Source organism: Astyanax mexicanus, chromosome 10 (genome assembly GCF_023375975.1).
Source record: "Astyanax mexicanus isolate ESR-SI-001 chromosome 10, AstMex3_surface, whole genome shotgun sequence".
Taxonomy (NCBI): Eukaryota; Metazoa; Chordata; class Actinopteri; order Characiformes; family Acestrorhamphidae; genus Astyanax; species Astyanax mexicanus.
The window spans coordinates 48,306,124-48,320,182 of NC_064417.1; the positions used below are offsets into that span (position 1 = coordinate 48,306,124).

General features: G+C 38.4%; 1 protein-coding gene across 1 annotated transcript in view; it reads right to left on the reverse strand.

Moving 5' to 3' along the window:
* The window catches only part of kdrl (kinase insert domain receptor like), a 101,998-nt gene that overhangs the window by 84,113 nt on the left and 3,826 nt on the right, over window positions 1–14,059 (reverse strand). The window contains exon 2 of the mRNA XM_022684284.2: window positions 1,164–1,248. Coding sequence (XP_022540005.2) covers window positions 1,164–1,248 — 85 coding nt within the window. The remainder of the gene's footprint in view (window positions 1–1,163; window positions 1,249–14,059) is intronic.

Here is a 14,059-nt window from a genome sequence, read left to right on the forward strand (position 1 = left end):
ACCAGTCTAAACTGCTAGGTGAACACAGCGTAAAACCATGGCAGAAAAGCAGTTTACACTCAACTAGCTAGGAAACTAAAGCCACAATAACTAACACTAGCTAATCTTTACCCTTGAAGAGATGCCTTTAATTGAAATAGCCTCTCAGAGGAGCACAGCAAAAACACTTTACTTAATCAAAATCATTTTGATTATTGTTACAGTGCTAAAAACAGTGCAAGCCTAGGCAAGGATATGCTCCTGTGAGCCTTTGTGTTTGCATAAACCTGCCAATAAAAACAGAGCTAATCAGGAAAATAAGTAATGTAAAAAAGTGTTTTTAGGGACACATAAGTATGACGATGAGCTGCCCTTTTATCAGTTATTTAAATTGTTTTATGTTTTATGAATCATCTTCTCTAAAGCACTTCTGTCTTCAGGTCCAGATAAAATATCCAGCTCATAATCTGAAAACCCAAAATTCAGAATCTAATCTTAAAATGAAATAGCAAAAGAGCTCCTAGAACTACTTTTGTTCATACTTTTGATCGTACTTCATTTTTAATTTTAAAGTTTTGTTTAAAAGGCATTGTTACTATTATTATTATTATTATTATTATTATTATTATTTTTGCTTTTTTATATTACATTTTTAATAATATTGTAATATTAGATTTTTTATATGCAAATTAAAACAGAATTCGCTATGGTCAGTCTCACAGAACAACCACATTTAGTATGTAAACTGTCGCTCCTGCAAAAGTGCTTGAATCATTTTTAAAGTGTTTATTTCTTTTAAGTCTTTACTCATTTCTTTATTTCACACTAGCCCAATTTGGTGAAAAAACTACAGTCTTGGCAACACTGTGTGCATTTAATCTATTTAAGCGATTCACAATATAAGACTGATGTACTGGTACATATCATCCAATACTACAATATTGACTATCAGAATACAAGAGCTCAGTAGGGAAAAGTCCCTGTAATAAAAGAGAACAATACAAGGGAAAAGCTTCTGTTTTGGTGTTTGAAGGCTGAAAATTCTTTAGAAAAGACTACGGGGCACTGCGGCACAATCCCCGGCTCCATTGTGTAAAAGTGTGTGTGTGTGCTGTAGTAGTGGCTGCAGTGGAAGTAGTATTTGTAGTGTTACAGGATGTGTGTGGGAGATGAGAATACAGTACCTGCAGGTGAGTTTCAGCGAGCCACCAACATGCCGCAGGTGTGTGTCTCCATCAGGATACAGCTGTGGAACTCCCTCCAGCAGGCCTGCAGGAAACACAACACTTCAGTTACAGAATTCCAGTCTTACCACCACTCATCATACACACACACACACACACACACACACACAGCCATATGTATAATAAAGATGAGTGAGACTGCCTGCAATAACTGCCTGGTGTTATAAAACACTATATTTACACACACACACACACACTCATAACATATAACTGCACACATCAGTTCAGCTCCATTAAACTGACATGCCCAAAGTCATGGGATAGCAGTGGGATACAATACTTGTCACTATAAAGGGGTCACTATTCAATATACAGTATCAGTAAAAAGTTTGGACACACCTTCTCATTTAATGTTTTTATTATTTTTCTACATTGTAAATTAATTCTGAAGTCATCCAGACTATGAAGGAACACATAAGGAATTATTTAGTAACTTAAAAGTGTTAAACAAACCAAAATACTCTTATTTTGGGAGCTGGGAACTTATCCTGTGCAACAGAGGGAACTCTTGTTCTTCCTTTTCTAATGAGAGAAAGTTTCATCATAACGTTTTTGATGGTTTCAAATTGACTTACCTTAATTTCTTAAATTAATTTTTTTCTTTAATAAGTTGAATAGTTCTTATCATAATATAGAGCATTAATCAAATAGAGCTATTCACTGTAATACAACTCTACCTCTTCACAACTTTACAACTGATGCTCTCAAACATTAACATTAAGAGGCAAGAAATTCAAGTAATTAACTCTTGATGAGCACAGCACAGCTGTTAACTGAAAGCCTGAATTCCAGGTAACTCTACCCTATAAAGCTGACTAAGAAAATACAGCCAATTTTTAAAGTGTGTCCAAACTTTTGATTGGTACTGTATTCTCTGATATGTTGCATTTTTTAGGAGAACTGTCATCTTATATAAAATGCATATCATACGCATACAATTTGAGTTTACTTTTTAGTCCAATCATGGCAGTGGAATCTGAAGACAGGGTACAACACTGCTCTCTAGTGGTAGGAGTCTAAACACTACACTAAATGAACCACTGTCACTGACACCAATCTTTACATCTAAACTTTTCATTAGAAAACAATACTGTGTTTTTGAGAATCGATACAGTACTGCAAATACAATATTGCAATACTCTTATATATCAATATTTCTTATATCCCTAGTTCTGAGGACACCATGCATTTTGTCCCACATACTCATCTCCAAGATAAACTGGAATTTAGAGTTGTTAAAGGATACGTAGGATGCTGCTCATGTGGAAATCCCTACAAATCGAGACGTCCTCATATCAAGCTCTCCAAAGCACGTCTGTTTTCTGCTAGGTGTTACACAATACGCAAGTGCACTTCCGCTCCCATGTGGAGCGCTAGGATCCGGCTCAGTAGAGTCCAGCCCAGTCTGTTCAGGGCAGCTTTACGCCTGCAGTCCAGTGGAAACAATGAGCCTCAAATGTACCATTTCCTACTCAGATTAGTACATTTATCATTCTGAGCCAGACCTTATAGCAAAGAGTCTAATCTCCGTTTAGCATTGAGTTGGATTGATCTCATTTGTGCATCACCTTGGTGCCTCAAAGGCCTGTAATAATAACCATTTTGGGGAGGAATTGGGGAAAAACATATTATTGTCATTTCAAGACTATTTTATGCCACAGATGAAAAGATAATAGCATTTGAATGCAGTTACACCACTTTAAAGGTCTTAACAAACTTTCATTACATGCATAGCCTCTAAAAGAGGATCCAGCATTATTTACACGTTATCCAAGCAATTGTGGCAAAAGGGAACCATATCACAACACTAAAATACATTTAAAAGTATTCTAAAACAAATGAAAAAGTAAGTAAAATAAACATTGTTCAGAGTTCAGAAACCAATATTTGGTGGAATAACCCTGTTTTTTTATCACAGGTTTCATGCATCTTGGCATGCTCTCCTCCACCAGTCTTACACACTGCTTTTGGATAACTTTATGCTGCTTTACTCCTGGTGCAACAATTCAAGCAGTTCAGTTTGGTTTGATGGCTTGTGACCATCCATCTTCCTCTTGATTATATTCCAGAGGTTTTCAATTTGGTAAAATCAGAGAAACTCATCATTTTTAGGTGGTCTCTTATTTTTTTTCCAGAGCTGTATATATGCGATGTATCTCAGGATCACAGTATCGTGTGTGTGCGTGAGGAACACACTCTGAAGAGGTAGGGAGGAAGACCAGGGGTGCAGCTGTGCCCCGACTCCAGAGGGGTCACCTCTGTCAGCACATGTGTGGTCAAAACCGGAGAGAACCAGGCGGACCCAGATGAGGCTGAGCAGTGTCCTCAAGCACTTCCTTCAGATCACTCAGTCAATTCCGCTCTACCTTCTTTTTCTGTCCCTTACATAACTCACCCCCCGCCCGCCTTCTTTCTCTTTACTCTAATGGAGCTTTTCATTAAGCGCTGACCTTGTGTGGTCCCTGCTGCACGCTATTATTACTTGTGTTGAGCTGAAACATTGTTGGACAGAAGAATCGCGCTTGGTGTGAGGCCAGTTCGAGCTGCTGACGGGCCGAGGGAGCAGCGCTCAGCATAGGAAGCCCTGACAGTCTCCCCGCTGCACGGGACGGCTGACAGTCGTATCATAAGTGATTTCCTTCTTTTGATTTTACTCCCCAAACAGCTTGTGTTTATTGTGTTTTGTTGGTAGCTTATGTTGCTGGGCAAAAAGACATGTTTTTTAACCCAGTTTTCTCCACAGTGTAGCTGAGACAATCAACCCATCCACTTACTAGGACTCCTCCCGACACTAGGAGGGTAAGGTTGAATGCAGGTCTTCTCTAATATAAGATCTTGTCCTCACTTCCTAATGTAGGGAGCATTTTACATGATAGGAATTATCCATTAAGTGCGTTTACATGCACTTTGTAATGTGACTACATTCAGAGTATATCAGTAATCCAATTAATTATTAATAGCTTAATGGTTAATTTCCATAAACTTGGGTAATCAGATACTGGGAAAACTGTAAATTAGCATAAATCAAGCAATAATCAGATTTTTGCTTTGCAACCAGCCAATAAACTCACAGAATAAGACATGGCGAAACTTCATGCCAAAGTATTTTTTGTAACACTTCAACCCTCACATTTTTGTAAATCTTTTATTTTATCTTTTCATGGGAAAACACTGAAGATATGACACTTTGATGCAATGTAAATTAGTCAGTGTACAGCTTGTATAACAGTGTAAATTTGCTGTGCCCTGCGAATAACTCAAGAAACAGCCATTCATGTCTAAAATCCTGGAATAAAACTGAGTATGTGGCCAAACTTTGCCCAAAGCCTTAACTTGGGCATGGATTTCACTAGAGCTTCACAGGTTGCCATCACAGATCTGGTGGATGTTAGAAACCTTGAGCTCCTCCATCTTCCATTTGAGGATGCCCCACAGATGCTCAATAGAGTTTAGGTCTGTAGAAATGCAGACCAAACTGTTTGCAAATGCTTCATTTCCAGCATCGAAATTTGATTACTGGGCTAAAATCCATCTCTTTTAATCAGATTTCTTAATTGTTTTTTTAGACCTCCAGTTGTCACAGCTTTTTTATCATCAGAGCTTTTGATTTATCGATTAGTAGCAGAGCACAATGAGTAAAAAAATGCATGAAAACATAACTATAAAAACATAACTATTTCAAATACATAGACTTTTAAAACAAATTACAACTTATGTTACTCACTCAACACCACTCCAACTCACTTTCTCACTGCTTACACTCTAACACTCTGATTTACACACACATACACACACACACACCTACACAGTCCTCATGTTTCTGATTTCCCTTTTAATAATGAACATGCACACACATCAAAATGAAACTGACACAGTCATATCCTCCACTTTCAGCCTCTCCACCCATCCTCAGTCCTGTACACAACAAGCACACCTGCACACACATTCACACACACACACACATAATCACACACACACACACACCCAAAGCAAAATAAATCTCTTCTGTATAACAGGAAAGTATGGAAACGTATAAAAGCACAGCTGAATGAACTTGCCCCGCTGATGTTGCTACTTAATATGAACTTCCTCACAGTATGCTCTAACATCATTGTTGTTTTAGAGTCCAAGGTTAGTTAAGGGGAGCGGATGTTTCTCCACTTTTTCACACAAAGTCCACACCTCTCTCTGCTGGACCCGGCACCTTCGCCCAGAACCGCTCACTGGACTGCAGTGGTATCAGTCTAGTCCAACAAACAGTGGGTTTATTGGCATCTGTCAAAAATTCCAGATGAAAGGGTGAAATCTTAGATCTTAGCTTCTCCACCCAATGAAACTAACCCTGTATTTGACTATTTTACTGCAAATCAGCCTGAACTGGTCAAAATAACAAAAACAAAAACACTAAATTAGCATTAAAGGCACATCCCTAACATTGTTATAGTGCAGCTTCCCCCTTTTCCCTCTACAACAGCTTGTGTCTTTATCAGCATTTATAAAAGTGGGTAACAACTTTTAGATACTGTAAGTGGTATGGATCAAAGTAACATCCACAAGCATGCCAGAACACAGTTTTCAAGTCGAACGTTGCCCAGAACTTGCATGGTTTTCTTAGTACATCTTGCTTTATCTCTTCCTCGGGTAAGTAGTCATTCCTGGGGTTCCAACTTTTTTTTTTTAGGTTTGCCAATACTATTCGAGGATCACCAGTTCAAATTCCAAATCACGCTGCTTGCCATCAGCAGCCGGAGTCAGAGAGAGCACAATAGGCCATGCTCTCTCTGGGCGGGTACAGTAGGTGGCACTCTCTGCTCTCAGCAAACCAACTCAAACAAGAGTTGTCTGTTCATTAAAGCAACCATGTGCACTAGGTATCAGATGTTGGTATTGGGGCCTTGATTGATGTGTATGAGTCCACTAACATGTATCGGTCCCGATACCAATACCTGTATGGGTATTCATGCACCCCACATACAGATACATGACCCTGTGAGTGGAGCTAGTGGATTATTTTCATCAAGACTTCACCAAGAGACATTAGTCTTCGAAGATAAGTAAACGCCGGCTCCACAAACAGTATGCTGAGGCCTTTAAAAGAAGGTGATGAAGTGGTGGTGGGTTGTGAAAACTTTATTGTGGAAGTAATAGAATATATTTATAAAACATTAGATTCCACTCCTTCTCTCAAAATTCATTTTTTTCATAACTCAAAAAGAAGGTTAATGACAGCACCGCTGTTTTTAAAACGCAGTGTGAATTTCCTATAGCTATTACGTTTAAGAATATGCACATTTTCACCCACAGTTCATTTGATGTTTCTACAAATCACTGAGTAAAAATATTGACGCACTGCACTACGCATCTCCTTCAGTTCTTAGAAAAATAAAGCTCTAGAGCTCATATTCCCTACGTGTTCCATATGTTCATAAGTCATCTGTCAACCCAAGACTGCTTGCGGCAGCGTGCCTTTATATTAAAACCTTATGAAGAACATCCTCTTTTTATTCAGAGTAGAAGTTGCCTCGAGCTGTGACTGCATTGTTACTGCAGGAGAAGTCCCGGCACACAGACTGAGGCTGATTAATGTTGGCACCTGAGATGTGCCTATGTCATTCAGTAGCTTCAGCGTACGTAATAGCTTTAAAATTGCCATCAATTGGTAGTTTTGCACATGTGCTTTCACAGGCAGCCCCCCCCCTCCCCACACACACACACACACACACATACATACACACTAATTCCCTCCGCTCTGAGTCCTCCCTTACAGATGTGGACCTGCTATCGTCACAGCTGGCGTGGTTGGTGATGGGGCCCCCAGCAGAACTTAAAAAGACTTCTTTCTCATAAAAGCCCATCGTCTCTGTCTCTCTAACACCCCCACCTGCCCCTGACTCCTGCCCAGCGCTGACCTCCACAAGCCACTTCGCCCCCTCGCCGACAGCTGTGTGCCGCATTCCTCCAGCGCAGCGCCTGAAAAATGCCAGAAATGGAGCTCGCTGTGGTGCTTCAAGGGGCCTGGGATGTGGTTTCCATTAAAGCCCATTAAAGCCTGAGGACAGGCATGAAGATATGGGAAGCGTGGTGCTGGTATTGTGTGTGTGGGTCGCTGTGTTTAGTGGGCTTGTTGGGACTGTTTAAATGCAGTGGTGTGGGTGGAGTGGTGGCTCAGGTACTATTCATGACTCCACAGTGTGGGTAGAGCCAAATAACGACCATGGGAGATTAGTTGAGCAATTCTTACACAATTAAGTTGTATGTCTTCCACTTAACCCTGAGTGCTACAGCTCTTAACCCTTTAATGTCCTTATTGAGGGAAAAAAACAATATATTTAATTTGAAGTATTTTATGTTTGCTTGCTTAAAGCAATAATAAAAAGACACAAAACCTAACCTTAACCTAAGACCAGAACCTAATCCTAACTCTGGCACCAATTCTAATCTCAACACAAAGCCTAATCCTAGACATCACCCTGACCCTTGTTTTAATTTTAGCTTCAATCCAAAATCTAGTTCTAATCTAAAACTAAATCCAAGACCTAATCACATCCCTCAAACTGGACTCTACACTCAACCTAATCCAGTTTTCCAGTTCAACACTTGTATCAGTCATAACTACAATATGCTGAAAATAATATGCATACCTTTAAAAAAAATCCCATCAACAGATGAGAACTTAAAAGGCATACGACTAAAAGACTGAAAGACACAGTGAGCTCTAGTACATTTGTTTGACCTTAATTTCCTCTGCTGATTGGTGGAGAAATAAGTTTAATTTGTTCTTAAATAAGATGGAGTGAACCAAATGTGCTCTACCAAACTGTTGAACAGCAGGTTAAGGGTTAAAGTGATAGATCAGCATACATTGATACTATACTGACCTGTCAAAAGTTTTAACTCATTAGCTTGGGAACACCAACATCTGTAAAATTTGTAAGGTGTTACCTTGTAAGTGAGTTTCCTGGATTATTATACTAGCTGCCAGATGAATGGGACAATCTATAACACTCCTTGAATATATTAAAGAAGGCATTACCACCCACAGAGACAGGCAGTGTCTGGCAAAACAGACAAGCAAATCAGAAATCACATCCACATTCAATGCAGCAGAGCTCACTGGGTCCATGATATTACTGTAATTCCTGTACAATGAATTCTGTAATATCATTGTATTATGACTCAGCACATTTTGAGATTAACGTATGTTGGATACAAACACTATAAATAATAGTAGCAGACACTTTAAACAACACATGTTATAGACATGTATCTGTAATCCTGTAATCAGAACTATTCAGGATAACTTAGTGTAGGAGTATAAGTAACTTTGTTATGATTTTATAAGGAATAAGATTTTATAAGGTATTAGATACAGTTGTTTCATTGCTTCAGAACAAAACTAACAAGCCAACTCATCTTTGTACTGTTGAGCTACACTGGAAAAAAAATTGGAACCTTTTTAACTTCCCATGAAACTGTCTAAGTGAGACAAGACAAGAAATGTTGCATCCGAGGGACATCATGCATTTAAGGAATTCTTTCCCAGTGATGCATTAAATGAAACCAAAAGATCATTTTTAAATGAACCACAAGACAGAAATAGTCTCCACTTTGACTTGCCAAAGTATTTGGGTCATCGGACAGCTATCTTAATGTTAGGTGCTATTATGGGTCCCCAATGCATCACTACATTACTACAGGGAGGATGAAAGAAACCACAAGATTTGACACCCAAGTCAAACCAAAGTCAAACTCCAATCAGCTTAACAATTTCAGCAGTTTTTTGCTGAAGTTGTGCAATACAGCATTTGGTCTATATGCTGTAGGTTTAGTCATGTACTTTCTTTGCGTGATGAGGAAATCCCCAGTCACTGCCCTGAAAGTGCCTGGCATAATGTGCGGAATTCCCTCTTCTGCATTTGGTACAGGACTCCCTGTGCTTCCCGTACACTCGCTCGCAGTGTGATACACACTGACTCACGGTGTCCGTAAAAGCCGTCTCTCAGAGGAGGGAATCTTTTTTGGGGGTGAAAACACAACAATGGAGATTCATGGTTCCTTTAGCCTTGGTGCTAAATTCACTGTGATCCTAATATTGTGAACAAAGGGGTTTGGTAGATAGAGGATTCCCAATAAAATAAAATAGCAAAAATAAGTAAGGCCACAGACAAAGAACAAAACAGTAGTTAACAGCAGCCATATTGAGTTTCCTGTCTTTTTTATTGTCATAATCTTCCAGAGGGAGGAAAAACCTTTCAAGATTTAGAAGCTGGTGGCACGCATCTATTTCCATATGTACGCCTCATATGAAACATTCATTATTTATGTTTGTAGATATCCTTTCCTCTACACACACGCCATGGTCTAGACGTGCTTGCTGTTTTCAGCATTTCACGGTGAATTATCTGTGGATCCAGACCTTCAGTGGAGATGACAGTAATACAGATTCACCTGATGCCTTTTGAGCTCACGGCTGATTTACAACAGCGAGGTCTCAAAAGTAAAACGAAAAGAAAAAAAAAATCAACAAGACTGGGGACCACCTGCCAAAACAGGGGGCTGCTACTGCATCTCCAACTGAGAGGCCTGCTTCTCCCATACACCAGTGTCCTCATATTCCTACTTATCCATCTGTCTAGCTGCAAGGTTAAGACAACAGAAAAGGAGAACAGTGTTTTTATTAGCTAGTAGATTGGTCTCCAACCAGTTCTTACAGGAATGCTCACAATAATAATATGGAAATAGGAAAACATATGGCCAGATGGGGTGGCTACTTTACATGGGTTCTACAATTATGAATCAAAAAACATTGGGAGAGTATGAAAAATGTTAATTAATGTTGGATTTAGTTGATTGTAAACAGTTTAAACTTAAGATATTTCAAGTATGGTCTGGTCAAACAATAAATATGATCATGACTTGGTACAAATGAGAAAAATCAATTCTCAAAGAACAAGTTAAGCGCCTGGGATCACCATGTCCAGAGCCAGCATTGACTTCTCTACTGGGCTCGGAGTCATCTGTGATCAGGCCTGTTGTAATAATTACGTTATCGACTTGTCGTACGATACATGAACAACTAAACACTATCTTTTTTATGTTAAAATTAATCCAATATGTGACTCTAAACACATATTAGGAATCTTTCTAAACCCTTGAGTATCTAAGGAGACCCCACTGACAAGTTTTAGGTAGTATGTCGACTTAAAACCTAAAAACAGTGTTTTATTTCATTTATTTCCTACATCAAAGTGCATTGCTCTTCAATAGGGTGTTATTGCATTTCTTTTGCAATTGTATTTTAGATTATAATATATGAAGAAAAAATGAGAGGATATGTTTTTATTAATCCCACAGTGGGGATGTATTTGTATAAACATAATATATAGTTTGTATATTTGTGCATTTTATTTATGTATTAGTGGCATAAACTATGTAAAATATTTTTTTTTTTATCATTTTTCCTGGAACAATATATCGTCCACTAAATCTTCATCATTATCGTGGCAGGAAACACATAGACTAGACTAGACTATACTAAAGGCATAAAGGGTCATCCAGACTGTTATACACAACAGTATGCTTCTGTGATGCAGCATTACACCTGAAAAGCATATTGAGATCTTAAAGCATCATATGCTGCTTTCAAGAAGACATTTTTAAATGGATAAACATGCATTGTTCAACAAGACAATGCAGATCCACATGCTGCACACATTACAAAGTTATGGCTGTAGAAAAATATGCATGGGTTTGGCCACTGAACTGGCTACCTGCAAACCTGACCTGACCCCAAAAGAGAATGTGGAACAAAAGACAAAGTACTGTTTCACACCTAAATATGTGTTTGCAGGAAGATAGTGAGAAATAAACACTCGAATCACTTGGTATTCTTAGTGCCAAATGCCTTTTTAATTGTTTTAAAGTGGTAGATTACTAGACTATACAACCTTTTTCAAAGTGTACTGTAGGTTTGAAATGAAAGAAGAGATTAAATCAACCAAAGAATTAATATTGACCAGACAAATCGTAAAAAATATCTTGGGTACGCCATACTGTCTGATTTGAGGTCATACTTATAGGTTATACCAGTGTTCTGAAGACTCAGGAGAATGATAAACAACACAGAGATCCTTCATAAGTGGAACGGGATCCCGTAACCTCTACCAATAAGTACTGAATCCTGGGGGGATTTGTGCCCCAGTTCAAAAGTCATGATGAAGGAGATTCCCCTTGAAATTGCAATATAGCAGTGGATGAAGTGCATTAAGGCTTGCTTATAACCCAATCCATATATCACAGGGGTGGAGGATGACTGAGAGACTGGCATCATCTCTAATAAAGAGGGCAATTACAAAACGGCATCTGCATGAATTATGAAAATGTTTTCACTGGTCTAGAGTCTGCAGCCATAAGTCTCTGAGGCTGTCAGTCTGTGAAGCACTGGAAGCCTGGAAAGATAAGTTAATGGCCAACATTAACAACTCTACTAATATTTCAGAGAAAGCACGGCTATGGTGTTGGCTATGGAGTGGCTTCTCAGAGAGAGCGAGAAAGGCCGTGTCTAAGTGCGTGTGTGTGTTTGTGTGTGTGTGTGTTCAGTCTGCGCTCACACTCCACTCCTCCGCTGAGGGATGATCGTGCTTTGCACTTGGCTGACCCCTACCTACTGAATGCCTCCCCACCTCCACCATGAGCCGCCACACACGTAAAAGGGGGAAAATTAAACCCTTAAATAAAAAAGGTACTAAATATTATCGTATTGCTCGAACCCTAAATTTCAATGTTTGTAAAATGTAACATTTGGATGAAATGGTTATAAAGTATGACCTGCAGCTGATTATGCAGAAGATAATTGCAGATTTTCCTTCTTAAACACATGTACTAAACCTGATATTTCATTGCTGAGATTTAAAAAGGTGTGTTTTAGGCCTCCGTATTGGAAATCTGGTGATACGTTATGTATTACAATACAGTAGCAACATATTGCGATACTGTAAGCAAGCCAATCCAATGTGATTCTTTAAAGAAGACATGTTATACCTCTTTTTACACAAGTTAGAAAAGATCTATGAGCTATGCAAAACATGTTCATCTCCCTCATCTGCTGACTTGCACAAACAGTAGGTACAGATTCCTTCCTCAGACGAAGTCTGCTTTCTAATCCTGCTGTGTACTGTCTGAGGTTTTCAACCAGAATGGCTGAAATGGTGGGTTTTTAACTGATCTACTGGGGGGTGGGGGTGCTTTGAGTGTTAAAGGGGAAATACAAAAGCAGGCAGAATGAACCACTTCTGATACCAATATATTGTGTATATATGTAAACTAATAACTGTTGATACAAGAATCTAAAACAGTTTTGCAAAACAAAATACTGTAATACAACACAACATCCATATTCTCTTACACCTCTAGTGCATTTGAGCAGAAAAATAAATAAAATCTGCAAGATTCCAACCCTGAAAACAACAATATCCTAAAATTAAAACTTCAAAATATTGAAAAAAGACAAGCAAAGACATTGCACTAGTTTTTACTGCAACATATATTGCTGTATTACAAAAAAGAGGAATTTTAATAGCTTTCACCAGAAGTTAAGGATATCAGATTTTAAATTTATATTGCACTCCCTGTATACAATTTTGGAGTGAAATAAATATTATTAGACAGATATAACCTGTGGTAAATGATAACAGTGCATTTTTTCCTTTTGTATCAAGCAGCAAAAAGTTGTAACTTTTAATTAAAGTTGCCTTACATGACATTGCACATATTGCTAAGTGACTATTAAACCCATATTATTCATTTCTTGTTTATTGTAATGCTCCACACATTGGGAGGGGGGTGATTGCCACATGTCCACTGTGGACAAATGTCCTTTTGGGCTCCAGCTGCTGATGGCAGCATGACCCAGCATTTATACCAGCTATCCTCAGGATAGCTTTTCTTCCAGGATTTGAATTCTCAGCATCACCTTCTACACTTTTAAATCAACAAACACAACACAGACAGCCATCTCTACAGACACGCTTTCCCACACAACTCCATTGTGCTGTGGTTATATGGTAAACCGTACGCAGAATGAGTAAGTCCTCAAGCCGAGTCAAATGAGGGCTCGGTGCCAAGTCTGACTTTTAATGAGAGAGTTGTGACGAATCATTCGTGGGGATTTCTGTATCTAAACCAGAGTGTAATCTACAGTAAATAGCTGGTTATTTTTCAGGCAGAACAGTGGTTGTGCAATCATACTTAATCAGGGAAACAACCAAATCCAGTGTAAAGCAATTGAGCTGGATGTAGCAGTAAAATTAAATACTTTCAGAACTTAAACACTGGCTGTTTTACAGGCTGTTTTACACCTGTTATTAACATGAGTTATGGAGGATTAGGGCTGTGTTTTGTCAAGAACTTGGCGATACAATACATATCCTGATAAAGGAGTTCCAATTAAATATATTGCGATATATATCCTCATAGTACAAATTACACAAAATAATATTTATAAAATCTGAGAAAAATAAACATAGTACAACACTATCTAGTGGGCGGGGTTTAAACACTACACTAAATGAACCACTTCTGACACCAATCCTTACATGTAAACTAGGGCTGGACAATATGGCCAAAATATAATCATAATAAATTTTATAATTTCATTTGAGACAGTATAGTTACAATATTGTGAAATGGCACAATATTATATCACAACATTTTTATGATACACAGCATTTATCGGACATTGACACATAGACAAAATTCATCAGCAGTGTCGGATTCTGCTATTCTTCTATTTAAACACTCTCTTTTTACACTTTTACACTTTCTGTAATGAAATGTGC